General features: G+C 49.0%; 1 protein-coding gene across 1 annotated transcript in view; it reads right to left on the bottom strand.

The window, feature by feature from the left end:
- The window catches only part of ppm1h (protein phosphatase, Mg2+/Mn2+ dependent, 1H), a 189,271-nt gene that overhangs the window by 56,546 nt on the left and 116,105 nt on the right, over positions 1–16,620 (bottom strand). The window contains exon 4 of the mRNA XM_086009426.1: positions 2,622–2,734. Within this exon, the coding sequence (XP_085865552.1) occupies positions 2,622–2,734 (113 nt within the window). The remainder of the gene's footprint in view (positions 1–2,621; positions 2,735–16,620) is intronic.

Raw genomic sequence — 16,620 nt, forward strand, 5'->3', positions numbered from 1 at the left:
CCTCAGCATGGCCCCATCGCCTAAAGTGCTAAGGATCAAGTTATCAGATCCACCAAATTGCATTTAGATTGGAGTGTGTTACAAAGGCTCTAGCACGGTTTCACTGCTGGCCTTGCTGGCTTTTGTTGCCCTCTCGCCCCTATCCTGGACCTCCTCTTACTTGGGGACACAGTGCTTCATTCTGTTTCAGCCCCCCAACTCTGACTTTGGGCCCTGGACACGCCTGTGGCTGCCACCAGGATGCTCATCTCTAGTTCAAGCCTTTGATGACTTCACCCCCACCAAGATCCCCTCCAAGTCACTGACCATCTCCCACCCCTTCCCTTCCCTTCCCTTCCGTACAGTTCCTACATTTGCATCCTTAAGAACATATCTGACACTTCATTGGTCTCATCATCCATCGCCAAATCTGGTTTGACCACATCAAGCATGATTGTCCCTGTCTCCATGGCCAAATCATCTTACTATTATCCTGGATGGTTAGGACAAGCCATAACTCTTTTTTAACTCTCAAAATCACTCCTGAAAACCCCTAAACCTTCACTTCTATCAGCAAATGATGGAGCTGAGAGATTTCATCATCTTTACAACAGAGACCATCCACGGAGCTGCCTGAACCATCACCTCCTGGTCAGGCGTTGGGTGGATCGGAGATCATGGGAGCAAGAGCTGGGTTGCATGGAAGTGCTGAGCTTTGAGAGAGCAAAGAGGAAAGATGGGAGAAAGCTGCAAAATGACTAGAGTTGGAGGGTGAGCAGGGGCAGAAGCGAGCAGGGTGTGGCTGAAGCCCTCAATTTCTCTTTCACTCTCTGCCTTTTAAAACCCCCATAATTACCAACTGCATTAATACCAACTCTTCAACCAAGCCTTTGGCTCCCTCCACCCTCCCTCCTCCTCCTCTTCCCCCCTCCCTCCCAGCTCCCTCACAAAGGCTCAGCTTCCATTCCTTTCTTCCTCTACAAGATCCTCGAGGTGTTTCCCCCCACCCCCCAAGTTGAAGGTGCTACATAAATGAAAGTTGGTGATTTCTAAACTAAACAATCACAGCTACATCGTAAAAATAATCGGAACTAATTTTAGAGTTTGATGGTACTACAACTACTACTAGATTCCCATCCGTCAACTGAGCAGCGATGCTGAATTCACTTCATGTTGTTGGTTCTGAACTAGCCTGGCCGCTTCAGTCATCTGCAACCCTTCCTGTGACAAGTCACTCTTGATATAGCGGATGTAAACTGCGCTTCCTTGGTCTTCCTGGGCCTCTTGTTCACTTTGATGGTATTGCATTCAAACTCGGGGTATATCATTTTGGTACGGTGAGAGAGTTTAAATGGCACTATCATTGGGAGAAATATTTCACCAGTCGCTTTAACAGGCTTCCAAATAGGACTGTAAATGATGCAATTAAACATGGCCACACCATTAGTATCACTAGTCAGTTTTTAAAATGATTTATCATCTAAACTACATTCCAAGGGTTCACATGGCAAGACCTCCCCTGACAGTCACTGAATTGCCTTTTCATAATTTTGTGTCTCTGGAATGCAACCTGTCCAAAGACTCTCCAATATAAATAATTCCGTAAGCAAATAATTTATGGATGTGCACTATTAATTTGGCATTAAAAATTGGGGTTGGGTGGGGGGGAGTACAATATAATATACACCGAGTTACTCACAGTGCACACAAATACAAAGACATCATTATGGAGTGCAAGAGAGCTTTTCACAAACCTCTTCTTGTTTATAGAGAGAGTCACAATTCATTACTGGAACATATAATGAAGTCAGAAGTTGACATTTCAAGTTAATGGAATTCATCTCGGCAACGGATTAACTAGATTCACTGAACTCCTGCACTCGGTGGGGGTAATGTTGACTTTGTGCGATAGCGCAATAGCGAATTGGCAGCCCAGTTTACATCTCCCCCCCACTGACTTCAATGGAAATAAAGACCGGGAGAGATGTAAAACGGGCAGCCGACTCGCCATCACCCGCTTTACCCAAAGTCAAAAATTACGCCCAGTATCTGCAAACTTGTCTAAATTCGGTTTGGTAAATAGAAGCTGTAGAAATTGTGATACACGCCTCAGAAGGCAATGATAATTCTGAACGACGGTATTGACAACTATGGCGCTTAGCAATGCATCAGCTAATTTGAAAGTCGATAATTAAACGACATCACTAAATATTCTGTATGTGCTTGTTTTAGGATCGTGAGCACAGCTGAAAAATATCTCCATCATTTATAGATTTCTCCGATACCCTTGGTGGTTTTTTTTTCCCCCGGCTAATTGCGGAGAGAGAAACTAATGCTGCAGAACGCCAGCGGACAGAATCTTACGGGAGTAATTTTAACTCGGCTCACCAGATGGGAAATTCACAGGATCGGGTGGAATGCCGGATTTACACCTGGCCTGATATTACTCTTCATTGAAGTCAATGGAGTGGGTTGGGTTAAAATTGCCCCCATAATTATTTGTCTGTTTGATCCTAGATAGGAGGGCACTTCTGATACAGAAGACAGCATTTAGTGTGTAACATGGTCTTTGCTGTGAAACCCCTCCACGTCACCTTTACTGTTGAAGGACAGAGAGATAACGCTTGCGAAGTTGGTCTTACCTGCTATCCCCAGCATTTGCTACATACAGCTTGCCCATCAGAAACACCACGGCCAAGGAGGTGCAGCCACCCGAGATATTGTACGTGCTTCTCTCGCGTTCAATTTGCAAGTCCTGCGGACGGCAGCAACAAGGAGACACCAAAGCAGACAACACTGTTATTTAGCAGCCAGAGGGAACGTGGCAAAAAGTCCAGGTCTTCATCCACCTGTGCCTGAAACTTTTCAAACACTTTAAAAGGTATCGTAATGAATTGTGGTCACGATTCACGAGTTTTTTTTTTTTTAAGAAGCAGTCTCAAATCTCTGGTAACATTGAAATTCAACTTTTGCAAATACATTGGGCCAGAAATTAGGATCGGGTGCTTGCCGCGCGTGCAAGCCCCCGATCTGCACTCACCCTGCGCGCCGACATCTGAAGCCCGGGCCTGCTTGCATTTCCTGTCACTGGCCCGGTTCAGATGTCGGCGCGATGTGCTAACCTGATCCAGCGGCGTAGTTAGTGCGATGTGCCGGCTGGGATCAGGTGAGCACTCTGCAGCCAATCAGGGGAGGGGAAACTCATTCATGAGTTTGATAGTAAAGACTGTCAAACTCATGAAAAGTACGGGCGCCCAAAAGACTAGTTTAACTTTAATTAAAATGTTAAAAAACATCCCAATAATTAAATAAACTATAAATAACTTAAAAAAACTATTTAAAACAATTAATAACATTTTTGAAAAAAATAATTTTTTACAAAAATTGGGTCTAAAAATAAACTTACCTTACTGTAAAGTCCTTAAAAACAATGAAGCTGTGGAAAAAATGTAATAATTTTAAATAATAGACCACTTACCTTCAAGAATCCACTCCTTACGCCTCCTTTTTATATGTGTAAAAAGTTCAGGCCCTTGCACACGGGCAAACCTGTCAAAAAGAAGGAAGTTCAACGTGTGTGCGCAGAGTCCTGCGCGCACACATTGGACCTCTGAAACCCTTAGTTCGATGGAGAGGAAATGCCGGTTTCCCGCGCATGCGCTGTGCATGCTGAAATCCGGCACTTCCAACGGGCCCACGCGTGAGTACCCCGTCCGTACTCACGCGTTGGGACTGGAATTACTGGCCCACTAAAGACATAAAATGACAGCACTGTACAGCAGATGGGTCAGCATCTAACAGAGAAAAGATAGCTTAATGTTTTGGGAGTTTGACCCTTTGTCAGATTCCCCCAAGCTTTTGGTAGCAGTCCATTGCGGATTTGAAGTGAAACAAGCTGTAGTGAAACTATCCTTTTCATAGAATCATACAGCACAGGAGGAGGCCATTTGGCCCACCGTGCCTGTGCCGGCTCTTTGAAAGAGCGATCCAATTAGTCCCACTCCCCTGCTCTTTCCCCATAGCCCTGCAAATTGTTCCTTTTCAAGTATTTATCCAATTTCCTTTTGAAAGTTACTATTGGATCTGCTTTCACCACCCTTTCAGGCAGCGCATTCCTGATCATAACAAAATTTTAAAAATTCTCATCTCCCCTCTGGTTCTTTTGCCAATTACCTTACACCTGTGTCCTCGGACTACCGAACCTACTGCCAGTGGAAGCAGTTTCTCCCTATTTGCTCTATCAAAACCCCTCATAATTTTGAACGCCTCTATTAAGTCTCCCCTTAACCTTCTCTGCTCTAAGGAGAACAATCTCATCTTCTCTAGACTCTCCACATAACTGAAGTCCCTCATCAGTGGCACTTCTTCACACAAAGGGTCGTGGAAATCTGGAACTCTTTCCCAAAAAGACGTTGAGGCTAGGGGTCAATTGAAAATGTCAAAACTGAGAATGATAGATTTTTGTTAGGCAAGGGTATTAAGGGTTACGGAGCCAAAGCGGGTGGATGGAGTCATGATAAAGATCCACCATGATCTAACTGATGGGCTGAATGGCCTACTCCTGTTCCTATGTACCATTCCAGTAAATCCCCTCTGCACCCTCTCCAAGGCCTGGACATCCTTCCTACAGTCTGGTGCCCAGAATTGGACACAATACTCCAGCTGAGGCCTGAACCAGTGATTTACAAAGATTTAACATAAGTTCCTCGCTTGTGTCCTCTGCACTGGCTGTGCCTCAGTGCGTTGCATCTTCAACACCAATAGGAATGACACCAACAGTTAGCGAGAATGCGAAACAATGATCTGCGTCAGTTAAAAATAGGCCGGAGAATGCACAATTACACGTAACTTTTATTCTTACAAAAATGAACGGCATGTCTTGTTCCCCTGCCCAGCCTGTGTGTTCACACTGCTGATTTTCAAGCTGGGAGCGATCTCAGCGAGTTTGCAGTTTGCCACCAGTGGAACTGCAGTGGATTCTGTGAACCAGTTTGGCTGAACCCGGTTTCTATAGCACTCACTCTCAAAGACAACAGCAAGGGGGATATAAAGCACTGAAATCCGTAATAATGTGTGAAAGACTTGATGGGGGAGAAATTCGGTGTCGCCCATTTTGAGGCGCGAATATCGGCCGGGTGCAAAGTTTAGCGCCCGGCGCAAATTATCGCCGCCGACTGCAAAATTCGCCTTTCTCGCCCCTGGAGGCGATTGGAGCGCTAAATCAGGCGCTACACAACTCTCTTAAGGCGCTAAGGCCAAGGAGCGAGGCGCTACCTCAGAGGGCAGGCGCAGCGCAGGTGCTGTCAGTTAGCGATTGAACACAGACACACTGGCGCCGGTCAGTTCTTAAAGGGGAGGGTCGATCTTGCTCTGCAGCCACACCCTGCTCACTGGAGCCTGGAATCTCGGCCTGGACAGACCCGTGGCGAAATCTCCCAGCCAAGGACTATGGAGAGGGCCAGGGAGCGAGCACAGCGCTTCAGCAAGCGTGCCTTGGAGGCTCTGGTTGGCGCAGTGGAGCGCAGAAGATCTCTACTGTACCCAGAGAGTGGCAGGAGGCCTTTGCCAAGAGAATACAGAAAAGCGTGGAGGGAGGTGGCTCACAGAATGACCTCAAGCAGCATGGTGCCTAGGACCCATGTGCAATGCAGGAAAAAGTTCAACGACCTCACTCGGGTCGTCAGGGTGAGTGCCTTTTTTCAGAACCGCTTCATCCCTCCATCTCCACCTCACTATGACCAGAGGGTCTTGAAAGCCCCAATGCCCACTCATCCAACACCTATGGCCCTTTCATCAAACACACACGCACATTCCACACTTTGCATACAGTAAGGGTTATTCAACCATGGGAGGCATTTCAGGCAAGATCATGGCTGCATACAGTAAGGGCTATTCAACCATGGGAGGCATTTCAGGCAAGATCATGGCTGCATACAGTAAGGGCTATTCAACCATGGGAGGCATTTCAGGCAAGATCATGGCTACATATTTGCTCAGACGCCGTCCTTTTTCTTGCAGGCCAATCTGGCTCATAATAGGAGACAGCAGCAACGGACCGGTGGAGGGCGGCCTCACCTTCAAGCCCTCAGCGATCTTGAGCAGCACGTCCACAGGATTGTGGCAAGCCGGATGCTTGGTCCCGTGGCCACTGGAGACGCCGACCTCGTTCTGGCCAGTAATGGCAAGGTCATCACCTTTTTGTCCTCTCTCCTTCCACTTAGAGTCATAGAGTTTTACAGCACAGAAAGAGGCCCTTCGGCCCATCGTGTCTGCGCCGCCCATCCATCCCTGTCCAGTCTAATCCCATTTTCCAGCATTTGGTCCATAGCCTTGTATGCAATGGCATTTCAAGTGCTCATCCAAATGCTTCTTGAATGTTGTGAGGGTTCCTGCCTCTACCACCCTTTCAGGCATTGAGTTCCACATTCCAACCACCCTCTGGGTGAAAAAGTTCCTCCTCAAATCCCCTCTAAATCTCCTGCCCCTTACCCTGAATCTATGCCCCCTTGTTATTGACCCCCCTACTAAGGGAAAAAGTTCCTCTTTGTCTACCCTATCTATGCCCCTCATCATTTTGTACACCTCAATCAGGTCCCCCCTCAGCCTTCTTTGCTCCAAGGAAAACAACCCCAGCCTGTCCAGCCTCTCTTCATAGCTGAGGCGCTCCATCCCAGGTAACATCCTGGTGAATCTTCTCTGCACCCTCTCCAAAGCAATCACATCCTTCCTATAGTGAGGCGACCAGAACTGCACACAGTACTCCAGCTGTGGCCTCACCAGCGTTTTGTACAGCTCCATCATAACCTCCCTGCTCTTATATTCTATGCCTCGGCTAATGAAGGCAAGTATCCCATATGCCTTTTTAACCACCTTATCTACCTGTTCCGCTGCCTTCAGGGATCTATGTACATGTACACCAAGGTCCCTCTGACCCTCTGTACTTCCTAGGGTCCTACCACTCATTGTGTATTCCCTTGCCTTATTTGTCCGTCCAAAATGCATCACCTCGCACTTTTCAGGGTTAAATTCCATTTGCCACTTTTCCGCCCATCTGACCAACCCGTTTATATCGTCCTGTAGCCTGAGGCTTTCCTCCTCACAATTTACCACCCCACCAATTTTCGTGTCATCTGCGAACTTACTGATCATACCTTTTACATTCTCATCCAAATCATTTATGTAGATCACAAACAACAAGGGACCCAGCACCGATCCCTGAGGTACCCCACTGGACACAGGCTTCCAGTCACAAAAGCAACCTTCGACCATCACCCTCTGCCTCCTGCCACTCAGCCAGTTTAGGATCCAACGCGCCAAGGCACCCTGGATCCCATGGGCTCTTATCTTCTTGACCAGTCTCCTATGCGGGACTTTGTCAAAAGCTTTACTGAAGTCCATGTAAACCACATCCACAGCATTTCCCTCATCCACCCCCCTAGTCACCCCCTCGAAAAATTCAATCAGATTTGTCAGACATGATTTACCCTTGACAAAGCCATGCTGACTATCCCCGATTAATCCTTGCCTCTCCAAGTGGAGACTAATTTTGTCCCTCAGAATTTGTTCCAATAATTTCCCTAACACAGATGTTAGGCTCACTGGCCTGTAATTCCCTGGTTTATCCCTGCTACCCTTCTTGAATAATGGTACTACGTTAGCTGTTCTCCAGTCCTCTGGTACATCCCCTGTGGCCAGAGAGGTTCTGAAAATTTGTGTCAGAGCCCCTGCAATCTCCTCCTTTGCCTCCCACAGCAGCCTGGGATACATCTCGTCCGGGCCTGGGGATTTATCCACTTTTTGGCCTGCTAAAACCGCTAGCACCTCCTCCCTCTCGATGCTAATATGTTCAAGTATGTCACAGCCCCCTTGCCCGATTTCTATGTCTGCATCGTCTTTCTCCATAGTGAACACAGATGCAAAAAATTCATTTAAAACCCCGCCTACATCATCTGGCTCTACACACAGATTGCCACTTTGGTCCCTAATGGGCCCTACCCTTTCCCTGGTTATCCTCTTGCCCTTAATATACTTATAAAACATCTTAGGATTTTCCTTTATTTTGCTCGCCAGTGTTATTTCATGGCCCCTCCTCGCCCTCCTAATTTCTTTTTTAAGTATGCCCCTGCATTTTTTATACTCCTCTAGGGCTTCTTCCGTCTTTAGTCTTTTGTAACTGCCAAAAGCCCCCCTTTTATTTCTAATGCATTTTTGTATATCCCTCGTCATCCAAGGTTCCCTTTGCTTGTTGGTCCCACCCTTGACCTTTACAGGAACATGTTGGCGTTGTACTCTCTCTATTTCCCTTCTGAAAGTCTCCCACTGTTTTGATGCGGATTTTCCTATAAGTAGCTGCTCCCAGTCCAATTTGGCCAGATCCTGCCTTATCATATTAAAATCGGCCTTCCCCCAATTTAGAACCCTTATTTCCGGGCCGTCTTTGTCTTTTTCCATGACCACCTTAAATCTCACCGAATTGTGGTCACTGTCGCCAAAATTCTCTCCTACTGACACTTCCACCACTTGCCCGGCTACATTCCCCAGAATTAGGTCCAGTACCGCCCCCTCTCTTGTAGGACTTTCTACATGTTGGCTCAAAAAGCTCTCCTGGATGCACTTTAAGAATTCTGCACCCTCTAAGCCTTTCACACTCTGACTATCCCAATTTATATTGGGGAAGTTGAAATCCCCCACTATTATTACCCTATTATTTTCGCACTTTTCTGAGATTTGCCTACATATCTGTTCCTCTATCTCCCCCTGACTGTTTGGGGGCCTATAGTACACTCCCAGCAAAGTGCTTGCCCCCTTTTTGTTTTTAAGTTCTACCCATATGGCCTCATTAGAGGAACCCGCTAATATATCATCCCTCCTTACAGCAGTAATTGGCTCCTTAATTAATATTGCAACACCCCCTCCCCTTTTACACCCCCCTCTGTCTCGCCTGAAGATTCTATACCCCGGAATATTGAGCTGCCAGTCCTGACCCTCCCTCAACCATGTCTCCGTGATAGCAACAATATCGTACTCCCATGTGTTCAACAACTTCAGTTCATCCACCTTATTTGCAAGACTCCTTGCAACAGCAGCCTTTGACACTTTCAATCCAAATCAGTACATCGCTGCACTCATGTCTCCCTTGCTGCCACCCTGTCCTCACACTAAAGCCACTCTTGTACCTCCCTGCTTTCAGATGGTGATTCACCAGGTGAGGAGACGGGCCCTCAAGCTGCCATTGGGAGTGAAGCTGAAGGCGAGGAGGAAGAGGAAGCCGGACCATCAGCGCAACCCTCTGCCGAGGCAGCCCATGCCCATACTGGGGACACGCCTTCCCTGGAGGGGAGCGGGGGGGAATGGTCTGATGAGGGTGAAGCTCCAGTACCCAGCGGGCTGCAGCAACGCGAGGGGGTTAGGGAAGCTCGGGGGCCTTCTCCCCGGAGGGAGAGTATGGCCTCGAGTCCTGCTGCACTGAACGCAGACGAGGAGCGGGTCCTCGCTGAAATGAGCACCCAGGCAGAGCACAGGCACACTGAGCTCATGGCTGCAGTGGCAAGGATGCCCGAATCCATTGAATCACTGGCAAGGAGTGTGGAGCACTTCGCTGTAGCACAGGCGGCTGCCACGCAAATGCTAAGCGCTGCAATGCAGTCAGTGGCTGGTCTCATGCAGACGCAGACTGAGGCCACGCGAGCACTAACTGCTGCCACCCGCGCTGGATCGGGCAGATTTCCCCGGGGCTCTCACCACGCCGCAGCAGGCCAGCAATCTGTGCTCCAGCAGATTGCTCCGCATGCTGAAGTGCTGCCCTGTGGGAGTGCCAGTGTGTCGGTCGAGCATGGAGTTGCTGTCCTATCTCAAGATAACAGCATTCCTGCGCCAACACTGTCACTTCTCCACTGCAGTTGCCACCACCTGTAGGACAGACTGCTGCCGCCCATGCAGAGTTGGAGCAGTCAGCAGCCGGGCCCTCCAGGCCCCGAGCTGGTCAAGGCCATCCCTCAAGGGCATCTGCAGTCTCAGTTTCTGACACTCAGCAGCCTTCCCCCAGCCTTGCTGCAGCCACTGGGGTCCCATTACGGAGGAGCTGCAGGGTGGGAAGGGGGCAATTTCGCAAGGGAGGCAGATCACCCTCGAAGGGCAAAAAGTAGGAGGTGTGGCAAAATGAATTTCATTGTTTTATTGAAGGCCGAGGGTCGTGGTCAAATTTTTGTTACTGTTTTGAACACTGTCTCCAGGTTGAGAGAGCCAGTTATGTGAATGACTGTTTTTTTTGGTGTTTCTTTCTATTACTTTGTCATGCGGAAATGAGACACAGTTTGGGAAATAAAGAAGTGTCTGTATTCAAAATGTGCATGTTTGGTCTTTGCACTCATTGTTGCCTTGACCGGCTTAGGGGTTGCGGGATGGTTTCATTCAGGTTGTTGGAATGGCAGAAGCCATTCCCTCAGAGGGGGCCTAGAAGCGACTTGCTATGCGCCTTTGACGGACGGCCCTTCCACTTTGTGCCTCCCTCCCGCCTTGGTGCGGCTGATGATCATCCTCCTCATCTTCCTCCTTCTCCTCCTCTGCTGGTGCTCCAATGTCTGGTGGCATTGGCTGGGTCCCGAGGATAGCAAGGTTATGCAGCATGCAGCACACGACAACGAAGTGGGAGACTTGCTCAGGCGACTACTGCAGGGCTCCTCCAGAATGGTCCAGACAGCAGAACCGTTACTTGAGCACGCCGATTGTGTGCTCAACAATGTTCCTGGTAGCTTGATGGCTCTCGTTGTATCGTAGCTCAGCAGGGGTGCTGGGCGAACGGAGCGGGGTCATCAGCCAGGTGCACAGAGGATATCCCTTGTCCCCGAGAAGCCAACCTCCTGGGTGAAGCAGTGCCTCGAAAAGGTCTGCCACAGAAGTCTGGCGCAGGATGAAGGCATTGTGGCTGCTGCCTGGAAAGTGGGCATTGACAGCGAGTATCAGCTGTCTGTGGTCACAGACCAACTGGACGTTTAAGGAATGGAAGCCCTTTCAGTTGCGGAAATCCTCGGCATTCTCTTGCGGCGCCCGCAAAGCCACATGGGTGCAGTCAATGGCGCCCTGCACCATGGGGAAGCCCGCTATCATCGCAAAGCCCATTGCGCGTTCTTGCTGCTTGTCCGGGGTCATGGGGAAAGAGATGTAAAGAGGGCATTTGTTACCTGACGGATGTAGCAATGCACCGCAAACTGGGAGATATTGGCGATGTCCCCAGTAGCTGATTGAAATGAGCCGGTGGCATAAAAGTTGAGAGCCACGGTTATCTTCACTGCCACCGACAGAGACGTCCTGCTCCTCAGTTGAGGCTGCAGATCTGGCTGAAGCAGGTGGCAGAGCTCAGTGACCACCTCCTTGCTGAATCACAGCCTTCGCAAACACTGCTCCTCAGACATGTTAATGTAGGAGAACAGTTGGCGAAAAACCCTGGGAGGGTAAGGTCTCCTGTACCGACGCCGGTTGGCCCTTCTCTGTCTGGCCATGATTGCCACTCTCTGCGTCTCTGTGCCCTCTGAATGTGATGGAGGACGACGTTCCCATCCATTGCAGCCCCCATAGTATCTTGGCAATCAAAGTTATGACGGTCAAAAAGCAAAGTACCTGCAAAGTTATGGTCAGAAGCCAAAACTACCTCAGACAGCGTTGACTCAATGCAGAAATCTCTCTTTCTCTCTCTCCAAATCTCTCTCTCTCTCTCAGAACGAGTGGTGCAAAAATGGCTACCACACAAAAGCCAGGAAGAGGCCCCCTTTAAATAGCGCCCCCCCCCCCAGCCCCAGGGAAGCGTTCCAGTCAACCTGTCATTGGTCGCGCCAGGCGGAAAGGAGGGGGGCGCCACTGAATTTCCGGTCCGGGGCGCCCCAAGGGCGTTGCACTCTCGAATGACGTCAAGATCTGCATGTGCAGGAGATCGGGCGGTATTGTTTAGCGCCGCCGCAAAATGTCCCGTCAATTTTGCAAGAGGCACAGATATTGCCGCGCCCGGGCGCTAGTTGGTTTGCGCCCCACTTAGCGCCCTCTTAAGGTGCTAACGGGTGGCGCTACCAACTGAATTTTTCCCCCGATAAGTCAGTGTTGCTTAAAGACGCTGTTTTAAATGAAATTAAATTAAAATTGGCGTCATGGATTTATAATCATAAAACCATGAATGAAAATTGTGTCAAATTAAGGAATTGTACTCTAACGTGGAACTTGTATAATTGTTTCCTAAATGTAGAACAAGCACAGTAATTAAGAGAAATAATCAATATAATGTGGCCCAATATTTCTTTCACTGATGCCCAGGGAACGCATAGTTGCCGCACAGCAAGTGGGGTGAAGACACATCGCACTGAGTGACCGCCCTCTCTCTGTATGCCTAAAACTTCCGGGCCATCGCTCGTGCCTTCAATAGGTGCTGGCATCGCATTTCCATGTAAGTGAGGTGGGAGGGGCCAATCCCAACCCTTCGGCCTCATTTTCCTGTCATTTCACCAGCAGAGGGCCCATTTGGACACCTTGCCCCCGCCAGCTCGTCTATCGGAGAGAGGCAGGAGTTAGCCCCGCAGGCAAGTACCTTCTCTTGCTTTTAAGGACATCGGGCCGGGGATGGGCTGGTGGTCTGCTGGCTGTTGCTCCAGCAGTCAAAAAATCCTGTTCTTGGCAACCATCGCTGCTGCTACAGGCCTCACAAGAGACACACTCAGGGCTGGATTTTCATTCAGATGTCGGGAAGGAGGTGGGACTACAACTTTCGGGTTAGTCCCGCCTCCATCGAGATGCGGCCAATCCACGCGATTTTCACTTGATTGACCTTGTTGAGCCCGCCCAGCGGGCTCAGCAGGTCAATTAAGGGCCACCCGGCAACAGGTGACGTCACAGACTGAAATTTCATCTGTCAAGACGTGTTGACAGATGAAATATCAGTGTTTCACAGCTGCTTGAAGCTGTCAAACACTGAAGCCTAGAAATTGGGTATAGCCCCGCTTGGGGGCGTTAGAATTGGCGCAGCACAAAGTTTATAGCCAGACGCAACTTATCGCCACCTGGCGCGATATTGGGTTGCATCGCCCCTAAAGGTGATTGAGGCGCAAATTCAGGCATTACACGGGACTCCTAAGGCGCTAAACTTCCGGCGCAACCCAATATCGGAGCGGACGGGCGCAGCGCAGGTGCTCTCAATTACCGATGACCACGAGACTTCCAGACGCTGGCCAGCTCTTAAAGGGGTGGGTCAGTCAGCTTCAGCATGCACACTCTGCGCCTTGCAGGCCTCAGAATCGGCGCAGGCCCTTCTCTGGCGCTAAAAACTTGGACCAGATGGAGAAGGTGAGACAGAGAGCAGAGCGCTTCACCAATGAGGCTCTGGAGCAATTGGTGGCCGCAGCGGAGCACCAGCGAGATGTTCTCTACCCAGGCAATGGCAGGAGGCCGAATCATAAGGACTACCGACGAGCTTGGAGGGCTGTATGCCAGAGGGTCAACTCCAGCAGCATGGTGACCAGGAGCCCTGTCCAATGCAGAAAGAAATTCAACGACCTCACTCGGGTCGTGAGGGTGGGTGTTGTTTCTGCAAACTTCTGCATCCCTTCATTTGCACCTGACTTTATGGCTACAGCGTGGGCTGTGCCCCATTGGCCATCTGCCAGCAAGCACCCATGGCCCTTTCTGGGCACACACATGCACATTTGACTCAAGGCGTCATGTAAGGGCTCTTGCACCATGGGGGGCATGAGATGATCACTCAGGGCATCAGGTAACATAACTTCCCCTCCTTTCCCCTGCAGTCCAAGCTGGCGAGGATTGGCAAAGACCAGCTTCGCACCGGTGGAGGACCTCCACAAGTGGTCACTCTCACGGATCTCGAGGAGAGAGTCCACCAGATTCTTGGAGGACATCTGAGTGGTCCTGTAACCACTGCAGCTGCCGACCCCATTGTCAACAGCGATGGCAAGGTTCTCACCTTTTACAATTGTCTCCTTCCACTTGTTCCCCCCGCCAGCATGCTTTCTCACTGTGGACCCATGTCATAGCCTTGCCGCAATCTGGCATCCCTTGCTGCCAAGCTGTCCTTTTGCTAAAGCCACTCTTCCACCTCCCTGCTTTCAGATGCTGCATCACCAGCTCGGGAGCCGGGCCCTCAAGCTGCCAGTGCCAGTGCCTCCAAAGGCTCAATGAGAAAAGTACTGTCCAACAGAAGGTCAGCAACGATCAGAATGACCAGCCCAAATGGCTGCAGCTTTTATACTAGTGCTGTCCCCTTTAATTAGCGCCCCCCGAGTCCGAGAAGGGCCTGGGAATGCTCCATCCAACTGTCACTAATAGCACCAGGCGGAAAGGTTGCGGGCGCCACCGAATATCCGGTCCGGGGCGCCAAAAAGGCGTTGCACACTGAAACGACATCATGATCTGCCTGCGCCAAGAGTTAGCGCCGGCGCTAAAAGGATACTCAATATGGGAGGTGGCGCTATATTCACTGCGCCCGCCCCAATTCTCAGGCTCTTTAGGCGCTAATCGCTGGCGCTACCAACCGAATTTCTAGGCCTGACAGTCTTACTGCTAACCTGAGTCCTTCTACACAGACTCAGTTAGAAATCTCGCAGGCACTGAAAGCTGCAGGCTGTCACTTTTGACAGATCGCAGCCATTCTGCTTTCTGTGCCGGCTGAATGATGGACTCCCGAAGCCTAGAGGAAGGAAGGCTGTAAAGGTAAGTACAGGTAATTTAAACTTCTTTACATACTTTAGACACACCAAACACACTTACCTTTGCACTCATGCACCCATCACTCACCTGAACACCGACATCTCGACCCCTCCAAGTCCTTCAACCCGACGGCCCGACTCCTCTAACCTGGCGTGGTTTGGAGCCGTCGGGAATCCCACACGACAACCTTCAAAATAGGGATTAGGCTAAAAACTGCCTGTTAACTACCTGTTAACAGGCAGTTAATTGGCACTAATTCCTTCCCGCCTCGGGTCGGCGGGTCCCAGTGCGGGGCGGCTACCCGCCTCCTTTGAAACTTACATGGAGGCGGGTTTTGGGCGGGATGGTGTCGGGACCCCCGAATTCGGAATTTTAGCCCCCAGCACGCCTAAAAGCCCTCCTCACGGCACACTGAAAATCAACCCCTCAGTGCACTTAAAGAAAATAGAAAAGAAAGACTTGCATTTATACAGCGCCTTTCACGACCTCAGGACGTCCCAAAGCGCTTTATACTCAATGAAGTACTTTTGAAGTGCAGTCACTGTTGTAATGTAGGAACCGCGGCAGCCAAATTGCACACAGCAAGATCCCACAAACAGCAATGTGATGATGACCAGATAATCTGTTTTCTTGTGAACACTGTGCCTGTTCAGTGCCAGTGAACACAGGCACATGAGTAGGCCATTCAGCCCCTTGAGCCAGTTCCGCCATTCAATTAGATCATGGCAGATCTGTACTTCAACTCCATTTACCTGCCTTTGATCCATATCCTTTGATAAAGGGGCCAGAAATATTGGACAGGAAAGCTTTAATCATGCTCAGTCTGTGCAGTGTTTACCATCTCTTACTGAATGACCTGAAACCCCACAGCTATAGAGAGCTAGCATTGCTAAATAATGGGGCTACTAATACTTTAATGTTTAATTGCACAACAGAAAGTTAAGGAAATTGGTTCAAATAACAGACCTTAAACTGCTCTTAGTGTTGAGGATAAAAGTATCAAATTGCAGCTTAGCAATCACAATCACACAATACATGAAAGGTCATTCATTTGCTTGCATCAGTTCTCGGTGGTGCGTGTAATTTTAGATAGTTCATTAACTTCCTTGCAAATTATTTGCGATCACCTTCAATGGTTCTGTTTTATAAGCATTTTTTTTTCTATCTAGTAAATGCTCGGTAGAACTCAATGAACTGCGTTGCCAGAATCTTTGAAACTTTAGGTTATAGAGCCTGATGTGCTGACGCCACTGTCCGACGCTCACTGCCTTTGCGGAATGGGAACATTTTTATCTGATCAATACAACTGCCAATTGGACGCATTAAAAAGAGAAAGGCTTTCATTGATAGGACGCCTTATCGCACATCTCTCAAGAAACGTCTCAAAAGTTCTTCACATACAAGGAATGGCTTTCAATAGCAGTGATTTTAAGTAGGCGTGGCCATTCTGTGCCAGCAACAAACAGCAGCGAGACCCTCAGTAAATTGAATTTTTGATCCATTTGAATAGCATCATATAAATTACTCCACAGGGAGGAGACCATTTGCCCATCAGGCCTGTGCCAATGCTAGTTCTTCATTGGAGCCAGCTTCTTTAATCTCATTTCCCCGCCCTTTCCCCATTTCCTTTCTCATATTCTCTCTTTTCAAAATAATTATCCAATTTCCTTTGAAATGTTGTTTATAGTCTCTGCCTCAATAGCCACTTGTGGCTAAGCATTCAGTTTATTAAAATGTCTTCTGATTTCCAGTGAATTGTACAAATTCTTCACGTGGTGCTCCTGAGAATGCTCCTAATTAGTTAATCAGTAGAAATGATCTTGCACTTGGTATTCTCTTAAAACCTTTGCTAACCTTAAAAAATACTACTATATTCCTCCTTAATCTCCACTGTTCCAGTGAAAAAAAATGCATTTTTTGTCAAGCCAGTCTTCAACGAAT

This window comes from Somniosus microcephalus, chromosome 16, assembly GCF_052327205.1.
Source record: "Somniosus microcephalus isolate GS21.2 chromosome 16, FLI_Smic_1.0, whole genome shotgun sequence".
Classification (NCBI taxonomy): domain Eukaryota; kingdom Metazoa; phylum Chordata; class Chondrichthyes; order Squaliformes; family Somniosidae; genus Somniosus; species Somniosus microcephalus.